The sequence below is a fragment of the Primulina tabacum genome, chromosome 7 (assembly GCF_025594145.1).
Source record: "Primulina tabacum isolate GXHZ01 chromosome 7, ASM2559414v2, whole genome shotgun sequence".
In the NCBI taxonomy this organism is placed as follows: domain Eukaryota; kingdom Viridiplantae; phylum Streptophyta; class Magnoliopsida; order Lamiales; family Gesneriaceae; genus Primulina; species Primulina tabacum.
In genome coordinates, this window is record NC_134556.1 from 23,785,832 (window position 1) to 23,804,144 (window position 18,313).

The window sequence follows — 18,313 nt, forward strand, 5'->3', positions numbered from 1 at the left end:
TTAACATAATACTACAAATTTAATGAGAACATTTATAAGAGCTCAGCTGAATTGGATTAAAGACAAAATTGAAACACAAGAACTGCATGAAAACGTTTTCTCATGTCAAGAGTTTTCTCATGTCAAACTTAACAATAAGGCAACTGAAACACAGGAACTGCATCAAAATCATAAGCAATCTATGATTTTTCATGCTTGGGTAAAATAATCATCCAAACCATGAAGTGTTTTAAAGATGATCCTAGTGAATTCATCTGGATCATGGACTTGCTCGTTTCGCTTTTCGTATTCACCCAAATAAATCACTAAAGTTCCATCCCTTTTGCAACTTACAGCCAAGGTTGCTCTGAAGCTCTTTTAACGACAATATAAGATATTCTTTTGATTTCCTCGTCGGCGGACTCAATCTTCTGGGTTATAGATGTCAATGGCACTCCTGTGTTAACAAATTTTTTGAGAAAAAGTACTCAAAAGTTATGTGGATCTTAATACTTGTAAGACGATCTTGCCGGAGAGTGTTGGGACATCGTGTTCTCGCACCCAAGACGCAACGTAAGTTTAAAATTTTTTTCCTTGAGCGTCGTGTATTTAGAAACATTCATAGGGCGTTCAGAATTATACATTTGCATTCTTAACGATGGACTCCAAACTATTCCGGTGTTTAGGCGGATATAGCACTTCTTGTAATTCCCTACGAACGGATTGCCTCTTTTGATTGCCTAATTAGGTCCACGATCAGAAGGTTTGTTCCTCGCTTAGATTGCACTAGGAATCACAATCGATTTGTGCGTTGAGACAGCAGCCTCCAAATTTCCAAAATTCGGAGTCGGTGCGGCGCGGCGTGGAAGAAAATACTTGGCGGAATTTTTTATTGCAAAAAAAAAAACAATTTGTGGCCGTGACATTCACTTGAGAATTGGAGAGAATTTCTTTTTTTTTTTTTGTGCAAAAATTAGGTTAATAATTATGAGTCCTAGTGGTGTATATCTAGAGTGAGACTCCTAATTTAATTAGGAGTTCCTCTCCCACGAAGACTCTAATATTTTCATTATATTTAAACGCTCATATAATTAATATATAATGTATTTATTAAACTTTAATAATATATGATATAATAATATCATATACGCATATTTTATATCACCATATAAATATATACATGTATATGTATATTAAATTAAATAAAAATTATTTAATTTATAAAATACGTAGAGCCCAAACTTGGATAATATTATTTCTGAAGAATCAAATTCTCATGAAAATAATGAAATTTCAATAATTTATATATCATCTCGAAAATTGTGGGATCGAAATAACACAATTGTTGGCAATGTCTTTGTCCTAAATGTCGCCCTTGACATCATACATAATGAAGACCCAGAACCACAATCCGTTAAGGATTGTCAACGAAGAGATGATTGGACAAAGTGGAAGAAGGCCATATAAACTGAATTATACTCACTAGAAAAACATACAGTGTTTGTACCTATAGTACGAACACCTGAAAATGTGATCCCTGCAGGATACAGATGGGTTTTTGTACGAAAGAGGAATGAAAATGGTGAAATTTTAAGATACAAGGCCCGACTCGTAGCCCAAGGTTTCTCGCAGAGACCTAGAACTGACTATGAGGAAACATATTCACCTGTGATGGATGCCACTACTTTTCGATTCCTAATCAGTTTAGCAGCATTAGAAACTCTTGATATGCGACTTATGGATGTGGTAACTGCTTATCTTTATGGTTCACTTGATAGTGATATATATATGAAAGTACCTGTAGGATTCAAACTATCGAAAGAAAATGGTGAAGCGCCCAAGGCTATGTTATCAATAAAACTGCATAAATCCTTATATGGATTAAAGCAATCTGGTCGCATGTGATACAATCGTCTTAATGAATATTTGTTAAAAGAAAGATACACAAATAATGCTATTTGTCCATGCGCTTTTATAAAAAGAATAGATGAGAGTTTTGCAATTGTTGCAGTATATGTTGGTGATCTAAATCTTATTGGCACTCCAGAAGAGCTTACTAAAAAAACTGCCAATTATTTGAAAAATGAGTTTGAGATGAAAGATTTAGAAAGACAAAATTTTGCCTCGGATTGAAAATTGAACATTTGCAATGAGGGAATATTTGTTCATCAATCATCATATACATAAAAAATATTAAAGCTCTTTTACATGGACAAGGCACACCCATTAGCATCACCAATGTTTGTTCGATCACTTGATGCTAACAAAGATCCTTTTCGACCACCTGAAAATGGAGAAAAAATCATTGGTCCAGAAGTACCATATCTAAGTGTCATTGGTGCACTGTCATATCTCGCAAATTATACTCGCCCAGATATATCATTTTCTGTTAATCTTTTAGCGAGATATAACTCATGTCCAACCCGAAGACTTAGGAATGGTGTAAAACACATATTTCATTACCTTCGGGGAACAACTGATATGGGATTATTTTATTCGACAAAATCAAAGTATTCTTCAGTTGGATATTCAGATGCAGGATATCTTTCTGATCCACATAAAGCTAAATCCCAAACAGGTTGTGTGTTTACACGAGGAGACACTGCTATATCATGGAAGTCGGTGAAGCAATCCTTAACAACGACGTCTTCAAATCACTCTGAGATCATTGCAATGCATGAAGCAAGTCGTGAGTGTGTGTGGTTGAGATCTATGACACAACATATTCAAGAATCATGTGGGTTCCCCACAGCCAAAGATAGTCCAACAGTCATATTCGAAGATAATGCTGCTTGCATTGCGCAGTTAAAAGGAGGCTACATCAAACCTGATAGAACAAAGCATAGTTCACCAAAGTTTTTCATTACACATGAGCTTCAAGAAAATAGTGATATTGACGTCCATCGAATTCGCTCAAGCGACAGTGTAGCTGACTTATTTACAAAGGCATTGCCAACTTCAACATTCAAGAAACTGGTGCACAAGATAGAGATGCATCAGTTGAAGGATCTCAGATGATTGAGATCAGTGGGAGTATCTATTGTTGTACTCTTTTCCCTTCGTTCAGGTTTTTCCATTGGGTTTTACTGACAAGGTTTTAACGATGCAACATTTGAACTCCAACATCTCTTAGAAGTAATTTGTTGAGTCGATAATCATCTAAAGGGGGGGAGTATGATAAAAAAGATATTGTAGATGATTATTGATATTATTAACTATTCAAATTCTGTAAATCTGCTCTATAAATAGAGGTCTCAAATGATGAATAAAGGACTCGAAATCATTCTCTCTTTTCTATATTCTCTACTATTCACATCATGATTGATTTTGTAAATATTTTTTTAAAAGAATTTATGTGGGGCACACATGTCTATATTTTTATATTCATTCGCAGCTAGAAAACAAAACAAAATGTCCCAACAACTTCTACAACTAGAAAGAATCACGAGGAATTCATGTGTACCCAATTCCCAATTAGTCCAGCTATCGTTTAATTAGCTTGGAAATGTCTGTGTGTATTTAAACACCTTATTTGGTCTACCAGGAAGAAGGTTTCAGATAGATATTCTTGGAGGAGTGATTATACTGACATAAATAGGTTCTTGCGGGCCATGTAAGCTGTGGTATGTGGGCTATATGTTGAAACTTCATTGCAGGGTTGTTTTCTGGGTTTTTTTTCATATCGAACATTAAATCGTGGTCCAAATTATGAAGGAGTTATGATTTAAATGAGTGGAATCAAATAGCGACGGGTTGGTTTTGAATAAATCTAGTAAACAAATTAGGTCAAATAATAGTAAATAAATGATGAGTTCAAGTATTGATTCCATATAGACTATTATTTAATTACTAAATTTTTTATTACTTAATTTAAATAAGGCAAAATAAATAAAAATATGAAATATAAATTATTAATCTAAACTAATTAAATAAGACATTTGGAATTAAATATGACAGATTCAACGATCAAAGAGGAGTTCAAATTCAAATAAATGACTAAGACATACAACAGTACCAAACTCTACTATGTTGACACTTGTTAAAATCCAATTAATTAATAAATTCTTGCACAAAATGGTGAAATCCCCCAATTTATTTATTAAACCGTTTCATCGAGTTAATAGACATATTTAAATTTAACAGTCTTATAAGTATGTCAGTGTGATTAGCTCTACTGAAGTGGGTTATTGCAAGTTATTGTAATCGCTAAAGTCTTATAGTGAAATCGTTCTCAAGAGGAAGAAAGCTAGGGTGATGTAGGAGTTGTTCAAATATCCGAATATTTATTAACAATTATTTGTGCGCTTATACTTACATTCAATTTTGTTGGCCTAACTGATCTTTAATCTAACCATTTATATTGTTCAAACCGATTTAGTGAGTCTATTTTTGAATGAGATATATATTTTTATTGTATGAATAATATTACTTAATAATGATGTGTATATGAAATAAGTTACGTAAATATATATTATTACATACTAATTATATTTCTTTTATTTGAGAAACTTAAGTACACTGAGGACCAAAGTTTCTGGTGAAATATGAATTATGAAAGTTGATTTTGTGTTACATTTTTGGAATATAAAGTAAATTTTGTCAAAAATTATTCTAACATAAATGAAATATTTAATGAGAAAATTGAATTTTTGGTTCTGCATGTTTGATTCTTTACAATTTTGGTTCAGCTTTATGTGATAAAATAAAACTCCAAAATACCCTCTGGTAATCAAACTCCAAAATACCCACTTATATATCACTCGATTATTTGGCACATAAAGCATACGATATTTGGAGTCCATGGGTGTGTTTTGATGGGGTGAATTAGAAGGATACGTCCTTCCTGTGTGCGCGTGTGATATGATTTTTGATATGTATCTATTTATGTATTTTGACAGATTTTTGAACGATTTTTTTTCAATTTAATAGTTCAATAAATTACGGCTTTCTGGTGTAACAATTTTTTAGACATAGCTTAGTTTGAAATTTATTGAGAAATGCAGGTATTTTTGAACATTTATGGAGTGTAGGAAATTTCGTTGTTATTTGTTTAAAATAAAGCGACTAAGAATTTATAAGTTGTCAAACTTTTTTTTTTTTTTGGCAATATTATTAAATTGGAAAGTGCAAAGGGAGATATTTAGTTTGTTATCTGTTGAAAATAATTAATTTGCAACTGGCTTTCAATATTCTTGGATAATCCTAGAAGATGTGAGATGAATCAAGACAGAAGCCGAGGAGTGCATGGTTGGATGAAATGAATCTGCATTAATTGAAGGATATTATTATTGCTTAGTGTCATATTAAAATTAGTCTATAAATAGGCTTGTGTATTCATCATTCGGTGATAGGAAGATAATAAAAAATAAAAAGAGATAATTTCAAAAATATTGTAATTCTTGCAATATTATATTCTAAACCCAACATATTTTTGGTATCAGAGCCACCCTTGGCCTAATATTACCTCCCAAATTCCTATATGGCATCCACTGGCAATCAAGAGCTTGCCTTCACATATTCCCAACAAGGTGTTCCTATCTTTGTTGGTCAAGATTATGAGCTTTGGAGTGTTCTCATGAAGACCTTGTTCGTGTCTGATGAATTATGGGATATCGTCGAAGAGGGTTTCGCCTCTCTCACAACGGAGAAGGTAGGCACATTAACAAATGCGCAAAAGAAAGAGCATAAAGAGAACAAAATAAAGGATGCAAAAGCCTTGTCCTTTATGCACCAAGGGGTGAGTCGATCCATACTTCCGCGCATCACGAGTGCCAGTACAGCAAAAGATGCATGGCAAATTTTGAAGAATCAATTCGGTGGCCATGAGAAGGTGATTACAATCAAGTTACAAAAGCTATGGCGAGACTTCGACAATTTGACCATGAAGGATTCTGAAAATGTGCAAGAATTTTTATCTAGAGTATCTTCCGCTGTAAACCAAATAAAAGGATATGGAGACAATCTAGAAGAAAAGAAGATCATCGAGAAAGTTCTACGATGTTTGCCAGCAATGTTCGAACATATAGTTGCTGCGATTGAAGAATCCAAAGATCTTTCTAAATTAACTTTGGATGAACTCATGGGTTCTCTCGAAGCTCATGAGAAACGGATGAGCAGGTTCTCAAATCAAAGTTTGGAGCAAGCCTTTCAAGGAAAGGTTAATATCTCACAAAAAGAGGATGATACCCTGCAACAAAAGAAGAAGGAGCCGATTCAAAGATCATCACGAGGAAGAGGTCGTGGAAGGTATCTGAGTTTTCAAGCTCGAGGTCATAGAGGAGGTAGAAGCTCCAGCAATTCGAGAAACTCCAGTCAAAATCAAGATTCTTATTGTCGAATTTGCAGAAAGAATGGCCATGACACCAATAGCTGTTGGAACAAATGCAAAAAATGTCGAAATGCAAATCATTCTCAAAGGGACTGTTGGTATCAAGATGGCAGTGAATCTACGGAGGCAAATTTCATCGAGAAAATTAAAAAAAATGAGACTGATCAAGTATTTTACTCATGTTTAAATTCTCAACAACAACTTGAGAATATTTGTTATGTTGATAGCGGATGCAGCAATCATATGTCTGGTGACAAAAATATGTTTGTGGATCTGGATGAATCGTATTCATCAGAGGTAAAGCTTGGAGATAATAAGGCTTGTAAAATCACCGGAAAGGGAGCTATTGCGGTCCAGACAAAAGACGGCAAAACCAACATTATCAAGGATGTATTCTATGTGCCTGAGTTAACTCAAAGTTTGTTGAGTGTCGGCCAGCAGCTGAAGAAAAATTACAAGGTGGAGTTCAATAATGATCTTTGCATTATTATTGATAAGCAGAAGAAACTCACGGTAGCAAGTATCAAGATGACTCCAAACAAAGTCTTTCCTCTCAATTTGCCAATGGCTCAGAAAGTTGCATTGAAGAGTACCTTAAACGAGGATCACAATCTTTGGCATTTGAGGTATGGGCATCTAAGTTACAAAGGATTGAATTTTTTAAAGAAAAAGAAAATGGTTTTTGGTCTTCCTAAATTTCCAGATCAGGAAAGCCCATGTGAAGGATGTATCTTTGGCAAAACGCATCGACTTCCATTTCCAAAGATCTCCTATCGAGCCAAAGTCCCTCTCGAGTTAGTACATGCCGATGTTTGTGGACCAATGCAGACACCTTCTATCAATAACTACAGGTATTTTTTATTGTTCGTGGATGATTATACAAGGATGATGTGGGTCTATATTCTCAAGGAGAAGTCCGAAGCATTTTCAAAATTTATGGAGTTCAAGACCCTTGTTGAAAATCAAAATGGCAAAAAGATCAAGATTTTACGAACAGATCGTGGAGGAGAATTCATTGGAAAGGCCTTCATGGATTTTTGCAAAGAGAAGGGGATCCAAAGGCAAATGACAGTTCGTTACAGTCCACAACAAAATGGGGTTGCCGAATGGAAAAATCGCACGATTGTAGAAATGGCTCGAAGCATGATGGCAGACAAAGGGCTTCCAAAGTCATTCTGGGCATGAAGCTGTAAATACTACTGTTTATATTCTGAATCGATCTCCTACAAAGGCACTTCCTAATAAGACTCCATATGAAGCATGGTACCGAAGAAAGCCTCAGGTACAACATCTCAAAGTTTTTGGATGCATTGCTTATTATCATATCCCTTCTTAGCAGCGAGAAAAGTTTGATAAAAAGGGAGAAAAACTCATTTTTATTGGCTACAGTGATGAATCAAAGGGTTTTCGTTTGATTAACCCGAAAACAAATAAGTTAATAATTTCCAGAGATGTTATTTTTAATGAAGTACAGTCTTGGAGTTGGGGAGATGATCAAAAGATGAAGACAACGCTTGAGTATCCAATTGAGCCATTATCAATTTCAGCAAATCAAGTGGATCAACCAACCACAAGTGGCGCCAGTCCAAGTGCAAGCCCAAGTCCCAATTCCTATACTTTAGGAACCACTGATTCTGAAAGCCCTATAAGAAAGGTTCGAAGCTTAAGGCAAATTTATGAAACATGTGATGTGGCGTTCTTTTCAAGTGAGCCACAGTGTTTTGAGGAAGCTACTAAAGAAGAAGTATGGCAAAAAGCAATGGATGAGGAGATTGCCAGCATTGAGAAAAATAATACGTGGGAACTTGTGGATCTTCCCACTGACAAAAGCGTCATTGGAGTTAAGTGGATCTACAAAAGAAAACTCAAGGAAGACGGTTCCATTCACAAGCACAAAGCCCGCCTAGTTACAAAAGGGTATTCTCAGCAGCCTGGAGTTGATTTCAACGAGACCTTTGCACCAATCGCTCGAATGGAAACCATACGAATTGTTCTTGCCATAGCAGCCCAATTAGAGTTTCTTGTGTATCAACTTGATGTCAAATCTGCATTTCTCAATGGAGATTTGGATGAAGAAGTGTACATAGAGCAGCTGGAAGGCTATAAGGTTGAAGGCAAGAAAGACAAAGTCTATCGGCTCCGCAAAGCATGGTAAGGGTTAAAACAAGCACCAAGAGCTTGGAATAACAAGATTTATAGCTATTTCCAAAATAATGGATTTATTCGAAGTCAAAGTGAACCATCATTGTATGTGAAGAAAGGTGCGCAAGAGTATCTCATTGTTTGTCTTTATGTTGATGATTTAATTTATACAGGGACAAATCCAGATTTGGTGCAAGAATATAAAAATGCCATGATGAAAGAATACGAGATGACTGATTTGGGTCTCATGAAATATTTCCTTGGACTCCAAGTTCAGCAATCAAAAGGAGAAATCTTTATTTCTCAAGAGAAATACTTTGATGAGTTATTAAAAAAGTTTCAAATGGAAAATTGCGAGTCTGTATCGACACCACTTGTTGTTAATGAGAAGTTGCAGCTGAATGATGGAGTAGCAAAAATTGATGCTAAGTTGTACAGAAGTTTGGTCGGCTCTTTGATATATCTTACAAATACAAGGCCAGACATTGTCTATCTAGTTAGCTTGATCTCAAGATTTATGCATGATCCAAGCAAGTTACACTATGCTGCTACAAAAAGAATTTTGAAGTATCTTCAAGGCACAAGAAAACTTGGCATCAAATACGTTAAGGAGAACAAAAATCAGCTTATCGGTTTCACTGACAGTGATTGGGCCGGATCATTGGATGACCGCAAAAGCACCTCTGGATATGTTTTTTGCCTTGGAACAAAAATTATTGGTTGGGCATCAAAGAAGCAAAAGACCGTTTCACTCTCATCAGCAGAAGCCGAATACATTGCTGCCACTGATGCTGCTTGTGAGGCAAGTTTGGCTTAGGAGAATTTTGGGAGATGTGCATCAAAATCAAGATAGTCCCACAACAATTTTTTGTGACAATATGTCCACTATTGCAATGACAAAAAATCCAGTCTTCCATGTGAGGTCGAAGCATATAGAACTCCGTCACCACTTCATCAAAAATCTAGTGAATGATCAAGAAATTCAGCTGGAGTTTATAAATACAAAAGAGCAACTTGCAGATGGATTCACGAAAGTTGTAAGTGCGGACAAGTTAAAGCGATTCAAGAATCACACCCGAATTGCAAATTAAGAGGGGGTGTTGAAAATAATTAATTTGCAATTGACATTCAATATTCTTGGATAATCCTAGAAGATGTGAGATGAATCAAGACAGAAGCCGAGGAGTGCATGGTTGGATGAAATGAATCTGCATTAATTGAAGGATATTATTATTGCTTAGTGTCAAATTAAAATTAGTCTCTAAATAGGCTTGTGTATTCATCATTCGGTGATAGGAAGATAATAAAAAAAATAAAAAGAGATAATTTCAAAAATATTGTAATTGTTGAAAAATATATTTAAAATGTGTGTATTGAATATTTGAATGTTGAATATTTGAATGTTGAAAATAAGAGTTGTAAATATTGAAAATTAGTGTGTGATGATGTAGGTAATGATGTATTTTATTTTTGGATTATTTGTAAAGATTTCCTATAAATAGATCTCTCATTTGTGAAAAAATCACAATTGAGTAGAGAGAAAAATATTATAAAGTGTGTATTTTGGTAAATTTTGAGAGTTTGAGATTTTTACTTTTTACCATAAATTTTTACTTTTTCACAACACGTTATCAACACGAAGCTCTAAAAGTCCTCCATCCTTTTCCAAGCTCCAAACAGAAGAAAAAGATAACAAAAGTAATAATATTTATTTCACTGTTATTTATTTATTGTGTATATTTAATATATAATATAATGTTATTATTAATAATAAAAATAAATTTTTCAAAAACTTGTTATAAATCCTGGGAGGATGTTAAGACGATATCCCACACTCCCGGTAAGGGATACGACAAGTATAAAAGCCTATAAGATTTTTAAATAAAATACCTTATGACACATCATTATAATAATATGATATAATATACATAATTATTTAAATATGTCTAATATTATATACACCATATTATTACCATAAAATTATACAAATACATACCTTTATTTTTTTATACACAACGGTCATAAACGGTAACAAAACGGCTAGTTTTTGCCCTATAAATATGATCTCATAAACACATTCAATCACTCCAACTTTCTTTTCTTCTCTAAAAATTATTCTTCACTAAATTTTCGAAGAAAAAAAGAAGATGGCTTTCTCAAGGTTATTTTTAATTATTTTGGTTATCATACTCACGAGTCTTTTATTTATCGGAGAATATCCTCCTCGTGTGTTTTCTTTATTTTTACAAATGCTTGTACTTGTTGTTTATCCATTACTTTGTATTGCAATATTCATTAACTAATAAAATGCATCGTAATTTTTTTTAGTACCACCATGTCAAATTGACAAAGCTCGAATTTGTTGCGCTCGACATCACGGGAAAAATTTATATGCCATGGACTCTCGATGTAGAAATGCATCTTGAGTTATTGGGTCTAAGTGAGACAATAAAAGAAAATGGCATATCGACATCACAAGAAAAGGCAAAAGCCATTATATTTTTGCGTCGACATCTCGACGAGGGATTGAAATGTAAATATTTAATTGAAAAAGATCCCATGGCTTTGTGGAAAGGATTGAAAGAAAGATTTGAACATATAAGGAAAGTTATACTTCCGACCGCCTCGTGATGAATGGAATATGTTAAGATTCCAAGATTTTAAGAAAGTTAGCGATTATAATTCAGCGATGTATCGAATAATCTCGCAGCTAAAATTTTGTGGACATGAGGTCACAGAATCGGAAATGCTTGAAAAAATATTTTCCACGTTTCATGCATCAAATATTACTCTACAGCAACAATATAGAATACGTGGATTTGCGAGATATTCTGAACTCATCGTCTGTCTTCTTGTGGCGGAAAAAAACAACGAGCTATTAATGAGAAATCATCAGTCCCGACCCACTGGATCAACAACATTTCCAGAAGTAAATGTTGTAAGTAAAAATGAATTTAAACCTGGAAACCAAAATCAAATTCAAAGACAAGGCTTTGGTCGAGGTCGAGGTCGAGGTCGTGGACGTGGACGTGGACGTGGAATTGGCCGTGGTCGTGGTCGAGGCCGTGGTTTTGAAAACAATAGAGATAGTTATTTTTATAATTCATCTCAAAAGAGCGTCCCAAAACATCCACAGAAAAGGCATCATGAGAATACAAGTGTTAATGAGAATCACTCAAAAAGATATGAAAGTTCTTGTTTCAGATGTGGTACTCCAGGACATTGGTCCAAAATTTGTCGAGCCCCTGAACACCTTTGTAAACTTTATAAAGAATCATTAAAGGGGAAAGAAAAAGAGACCAACTTCACTGAACGCAGTGACCATTTGAGTGATTCAACTCATTTTGATGCTGGTGATTTTATGAATGATTTCTCTGGAAATGATCAATATGTTGGTGGGATAGAAATGAACAATATTGATGCTGCAGATTTTCTCAATGATTTCTCTGAAAATGAACAATATAGTGGTAGAATATAAATGTACAATAATTTATTTTTCATGTATCCATATAATATTTTATTGTATAATTATGATATGTGTTATATTTAAATATATATTGCCAGTAATTTTATTTCATTGCATATTTTTTTGAAGTTCAAAAAATGAAAAATGCTATGAGCAAAGCTGAAGTTTGCATACCCGATAGTGGTACAACGCACACTATCCTCCGAGATAAAAGATATTTCTTGGAACTAAAACCAACAAAAACAACGGTGAATACAATATCAGGTCCTGTAGACTTGATTAAAGGATGTGGTAAAGCACAATTTTTGTTACCTAATGGTACAAAATTTTTGATCAATGATGCTTTATATTCACCACAATCGAAAAGAAATTTGTTGAGTTTTAATGATATATATTCCCATGGGTATGATACTCAAACAATGAATGAAGGGAATAAGAAATATATGTGTATTATCACATATAAATCAGGAAAGAAATATGTGATTGAAAAACTACCAATGCTCCCTACTGGATTGCATTATACACATATAAGTCCGATTGAATCAAACATGGTAGTTGATAATTCTTCAATATTAACCAATTGGCATGATCGATTGGGACATCCTGGTTCAACAATGATGCGAAGAATTATAGAAAATACACATGGTCATCCGCTGAAAGACCAGAAGATCTTTCAGAATAATAAGTTTCAATGTAAAGCATGTTCTCTTGGAAAACTTATTATAAGACCATCACCAGCCAAAATCCAAACTGAATCACCAATGTTTCTTGAACGTATTCAGGGTGATATTTGTGGACCAATCCATCCATCATGTGGACCATTCAGATACTTTATGGTATTGATTGATGCCTCCAGCAGATGGTCACATGTATGTTTATTGTCAACTCGAAATGTTGCATTTGCAAGATTACTTGCTCAAATAATAAAATTGAGGAATCAATTTCCCGATTATACAATCAAGAAAATTAGACTTGATAATGCTGGTGAATTTACTTCCCAAACGTTCAATGATTATTGTATGTCTATGGGAATCATTGTTGAGCATCCTGTTGCTCATGTACATACACAGAATGGATTGACTGAATCATTGATTAAACGTCTGCAAATGATTGCTAGACCAATGATTATGAAAACAAAGCTCCCTATTTCTATATGGGGACATGCAATTTTACACGCTGCTTCATTAATTCGCATCAGACCAAGTGCATATCATAAATACTCCCCATTGCAGCTTGCATTTGGTAAAGAACCAGACATTTCTTATCTGAGAATTTTTGGATGTATGGTGTATGTGCCTATTGCACCACCGCAACGAAAGAAAATGGGACCTCAAAGAAAGGTTGGAATTTATATCGGTTATGATAGTCCATCAATCATTCGATATCTTGATCCTCAGATAGGCGACGTGTTCACAGCATGTTTTGCTGATTGTCATTTTAATGAGAAAATCTTCCCAATGTTAGGGGGAGAACAGAAACATACCGAAAAGGAAATTACATGGCATGTATCATCATTGTTACATCTGGATCTAAGAACAAAACAATGTGAAAAAGATGTACAACAAATTGTACATTTGCAAAGAATAGCCAATCAAATACCAGATGCATTTGCTGACACAAAAGGGGTAACTAAATCATATATACATGCTGCAAATGCCCCTACTCGAATTGAAATTCCAAAGAAACAAATTGAAGATACTCATGATGTCATTAAACGCCTGAAGCGTGGAAGGCCGGTCGGTTCCAAGGATAAAAATCCTCGAAAAATAAAATTTATAGAGAAACACGATGATCACAAAATAAAGAATGATGTTCCTGAAGAAACACATGATGATCACAAAATAGAGAATGGTGTTCCTGAAGAAACACATGATGATGAAAATATTCTGTCAGAACCACAAACTGACGAGAATCATGAAATCTCTATCAATACATTAATACTGGAAAAATATGGAATCGAAAAGATATAGAAGAAATTGATGATATATTTTCTTATAATGTGGCAATCGATATCATAAATGATAATGAAGATCATGAACCAAAATCTTTTGGTGAGTGTAAAAATCGACAGGATTGGATAAAATGGAAAGAAGCCATCCATGTTGAATTGGATTCGCTAAATAAACGTAATGTTTTTGGACCTATAGTCCTTACACCTGAAGGTGTAAAACCTGTTGGATACAAATGGGTTTTTATTCGAAAGTGAAATGAGAAAAATGAAATAGTGAGATATAAAGCTCGACTTGTTGCACAAGGTTTTTCTCAAAAGGCCTGGAATTGATTATGAAGAAACGTATTCTCCCGTTATGGATGCAATTACGTTTCGGTATTTGATTAGCTTGGCGGTATCTGAAAATTTAGAAATGCGTCTTATGGATGTTGTTACAGCTTACTTATATGGATCACTTGATAGTAATATATATATGAAAATCCCTGAAGGATTTAAGATGCCTGAAGCACAAAGTTCAAAACCCAGAGAATGTTATTCTGTGAAATTACAAAGATCATTATATGGGTTAAAGCAATCTGGTCGAATGTGGTATAATCGACTAAGTGATCACTTGATGAAAAAGGGATATGTAAATAATTCAATATGCCCTTGTGTTTTCATTAAGAAAACAACATCCGGATGCGTAATTATTGCTGTATATGTTGATGATTTAAACATCATTGGAACGAATAAGGAAATTCAAGAAGTTGTGTCATACTTGAAGGAAGAATTTGAAATGAAGGATCTTGGAAAAACCAAGTATTGTCTGGGTTTACAAATTGAACAAAAAGAATGTGAAATGTTTGTTCACCAGACAAATTATACAGAAAAGATCCTTAAACGTTTTAATATGGATAAATCAAATCCTTTAAGTACTCCAATTGTTGTTAGATCATTAAACATAGAAAAAGATCCATTCCGACCATGTGAAGTAGATGAAGATATTCTTGGTCCAGAAGTACCATATCTAAGTGCTATCGGTGCCCTTATGTATCTTACAAATTGTACAAGGCCTGATATATCTTTTGCCGTAAATTTGTTGGCAAGATTTAGCACATATCCAACAAAGAGACACTGGAACGGAATTAAACATATATTCCGTTATCTACGAGGAACGACAGACTTGGGACTTTTATATTCAAAAGATGCTAATCCAAGTATAATTGGTTATGCCGATGCTGGATACTTATCTGATCCCCACAAGGCACGTTCCCAAACTGGATATGTATTTACTCGTGGAGGCACTGCAATTTCTTGGCGTTCACAGAAACAAACGCTCGTAACAACTTCATCAAATCATGCCGAGATTATTGCACTACATGAAGCAAGTCGTGAATGTGTGTGGTTAAAATCAATGACCCAACATATCCAAATCTCATGCGGATTATCATTCGACGAGAAACCTGTGATACTATATGAAGATAATGCTGCATGTGTTGCTCAAATGAAAGAGGGATACATAAAAAGCGACAGAACTTAACATATTCCTCCTAAGTTCTTCGCATTCATCAAGGAGCTAGAGAAGAATAAATGTATTGATGTTCGTCACATTCAATCAAGTGAAAACTCATCAGATCTCTTCACAAAGGCACTTCCTACGTCAATATTCAGAAAGCACATATATAATATTGGGATGCGCAATCTACGAAATTTGTGAAGAATTGTTCGTGTCAACATGAGGGGGAGTTTACGTGACTGCACTCTTTTTCCCTTGCTATGGTTTTTTTATCCCAATGGATTTTTCCTAGTAAGGTTTTTAACGAGGCAGTATAAAAACACGTAATGAAGACAATCATTATGATCATCATCACAAGGGGGAGTGTTGAAAAATATATTTAAAATGTGTGTATTGAATATTTGAATGTTGAATATTTGAATGTTGAAAATAAGAGTTGTAAATATTGAAAATTAGTGTGTGATGATGTAGATAATGATGTATTTTATTTTTGGATTATTTGTAAAGATTTCCTATAAATAGATCTCTCATTTGTGAAGAAAATCATAATTGAGTAGAGAAAAAAATATTATAAAGTGTGTAGTTTGGTAAATTTTGAGAGTTTGAGATTTTTACTTTTTACCTATAAATTTTTACTTTTTCACAACAGTAATTCTTACAATATTATATTCTAAACCCAACATTATCAAAGTCACTAACGACCACTATCGCACTAGGTAAATTAACCCCAGATATCTTGAAGTCGTTATCTTGTTATGTGAGATCCTAATAAACTTCCAAAAATAGAGTGGATGAACACAAACAAAACGAGTGCACATAATTTTATTAAAAGTCTTCAAACAAGGAAAATACAGGGATGTCACTTCAGTGCAGCAAACACAACAATTGCAAAGATAGACCAACTCATACACATGCAAGGAAGACCTGATTTTAAGACCAGGTAGGGTTTATTTCACAGACCAAAACACAAGAACTGCATAAAAATCCTAAGCAATGTAGGATTTTTCATGCCTGGAGAAGATAATCATCCAAACGATGAAGAGCTTTAATGATGATCCCAGTGAATTCATCTGGATCCTGGACTTGCTCGTTTCGCTTTTCGTATTCACCCGAATAAATCACTAAGGTTCCGTCCCCTTTTGCACTTACAGCCAAGGTTGCTCTGAAGCTCTTGTACAACTTCAAGATATCCCCATCAACGACACTATAAGTCATTTTTTTGTTTTCCTCGTCGACGGACTCAATCTTCTGGGTTATAGGTGTCAATGGCACTCCTGTGTTAACAAAATTTTTGAGAAAACGTACTCGAAAGTTATGTAGATCGTGATACTTGTTAGACCATCTTGCCCGAGAGAAATGGTTGAATGAATATTCAATCTAACAAAATTATTAATACCCAAATTATCCTCATAAAGGACTAAAATTGTAAAAGATTGAAGATACCAGACTTGGATTCAGTTTTCTTAACATAGAAGATCGAAATCGCATAAAGATCAAATATCCAAAAAGAATGCTGCAATATTCCATAAACATGCACAAGATGATACGTACCCTGTGCATACGTGATCTTACGTACAGATCCGGGAGAGTTTCCATCTCCTTCGAGTGCCACGACACTTTCGAACACCTGAGGGAAGATTTTAGGGAAGAGATTGGTGAAATCATTTATACACTCCCAAATCTTTTGTGGCTTCGATTTTAATTCAGCTTCTAGTGCAAATGTGGAAGCCATTATTTTTCACAAAATGCAAATTAATATGGAAATAAAATATATATGATTGGATTTTGGTAAAAGGAGGTGGGATGGTTCAATTTTAAGAACCCAAGAAATGCTTGTATATATAGAGTGATTTGTTTTGACTCCAAATAACACCTGCCCGATTAATATTGTGTATAATTATCAACTTGTTTGTTAGAGTAGATGTCCTGTAAACCAATTGTTGACTAGGGATTTTATTAACTAAGTTGTAATAAACAATATTTATTTTAATATAATTCATTATTTCATGGTTTGTTATTTCTTTATCTGTATACACATGTGAACAAAATAGATAAAAACCTTGATTATACTTTAATACAAATGAATCGTAATTCGATGTTGAAACTTATTTGTAAACACTGTATGATCTAAATTCGTTCCTAGTCGATTCAGCTGCCTAAAACACAGATAAAGGTCGCCTGAGCTCGATACTAGCATCTGTGATGTTGTGTACTGCGTTTCTTGGTAAGGGCATAGAGATGTCCAAACATGCAGATGAGTAGTCATATGATGATTATTCCGAAAAACCATCTCTCGGACTTTCCAAGTGGTTATCATTCATCGAGAGGATAAGTCCGTAGTTATGATTGTGCACCATTAGTCCTTACGACCCGGGACAACACTGAGTCTCTATATGCTAGGGCTGGGCTTTGAATCGTTTACCGGTTCCAGGAGAGTTATCAGGTGACAAGGTTGGGTATAGTTGCGACACATATAGGAGCTAGTACATTTTAGTCGGGGATTCACCGCTCACCTACGGGTGTGGGTATCCTATGTGATATGATGAAATAATAGTGCGTGAAATCTCTGGCCAGAGTATGAAATGTACATTGGAGAAGGAATTCTTCAATGGTACATGCGATGTCCACTATTATATTTATCACATATTTATCGAATTAATATGCAACCCTCAGTGAACCAATGGTTGCAGATTCTATTGGGATATATGAGATGAAGGGACCGTATTGTACGCTAATTATAATCGACTTGTTCTTGCAGGCACTATCAGTGATATCTAGGGAGTCATGGGGCGATGCTACTAGATTTGTTCTTGCAGGCACTATCCTTTTATAGTCTAGCTTATTTATTTTATAAACATAGTAAGTAGAAAATCATTGTAAAAAACAAATTTACTTTTAAACTTTCTATTCTATTCCTATTAATTCATATTCAAAAAAGAATTGAACGTTTTC

General features: G+C 34.4%; 1 protein-coding gene across 1 annotated transcript; it reads right to left on the reverse strand.

Moving 5' to 3' along the window:
* Window positions 1-16,153: 16,153 nt before the first annotated feature.
* Window positions 16,154-17,180, reverse strand: LOC142550832 (MLP-like protein 423). Its single transcript, XM_075659882.1, has 2 exons — window positions 16,913-17,180; window positions 16,154-16,635 (listed from the first exon to the last, which is right to left on the reverse strand). Exons 1-2 carry the CDS (start codon window positions 17,091-17,093, stop codon window positions 16,367-16,369), a joined length of 450 nt encoding a protein of 149 aa, XP_075515997.1. The 5' UTR covers window positions 17,094-17,180; the 3' UTR covers window positions 16,154-16,366.
* Between the last annotated feature and the right edge of the window lie 1,133 nt (window positions 17,181-18,313).

Bases quoted from the DNA above. Each gene is read 5' to 3' on its own strand.
- LOC142550832 (XM_075659882.1), bottom strand. From the start codon at position 17,093: ATGGCTTCCACATTTGCACTAGAAGCTGAATTAAAATCGAAGCCACAA. The intron at 16,636-16,912 runs GTACGTATCATC...TTGTTAACACAG, and splicing joins TAAGATCACGTATGCACAGG to GAGTGCCATTGACACCTATA.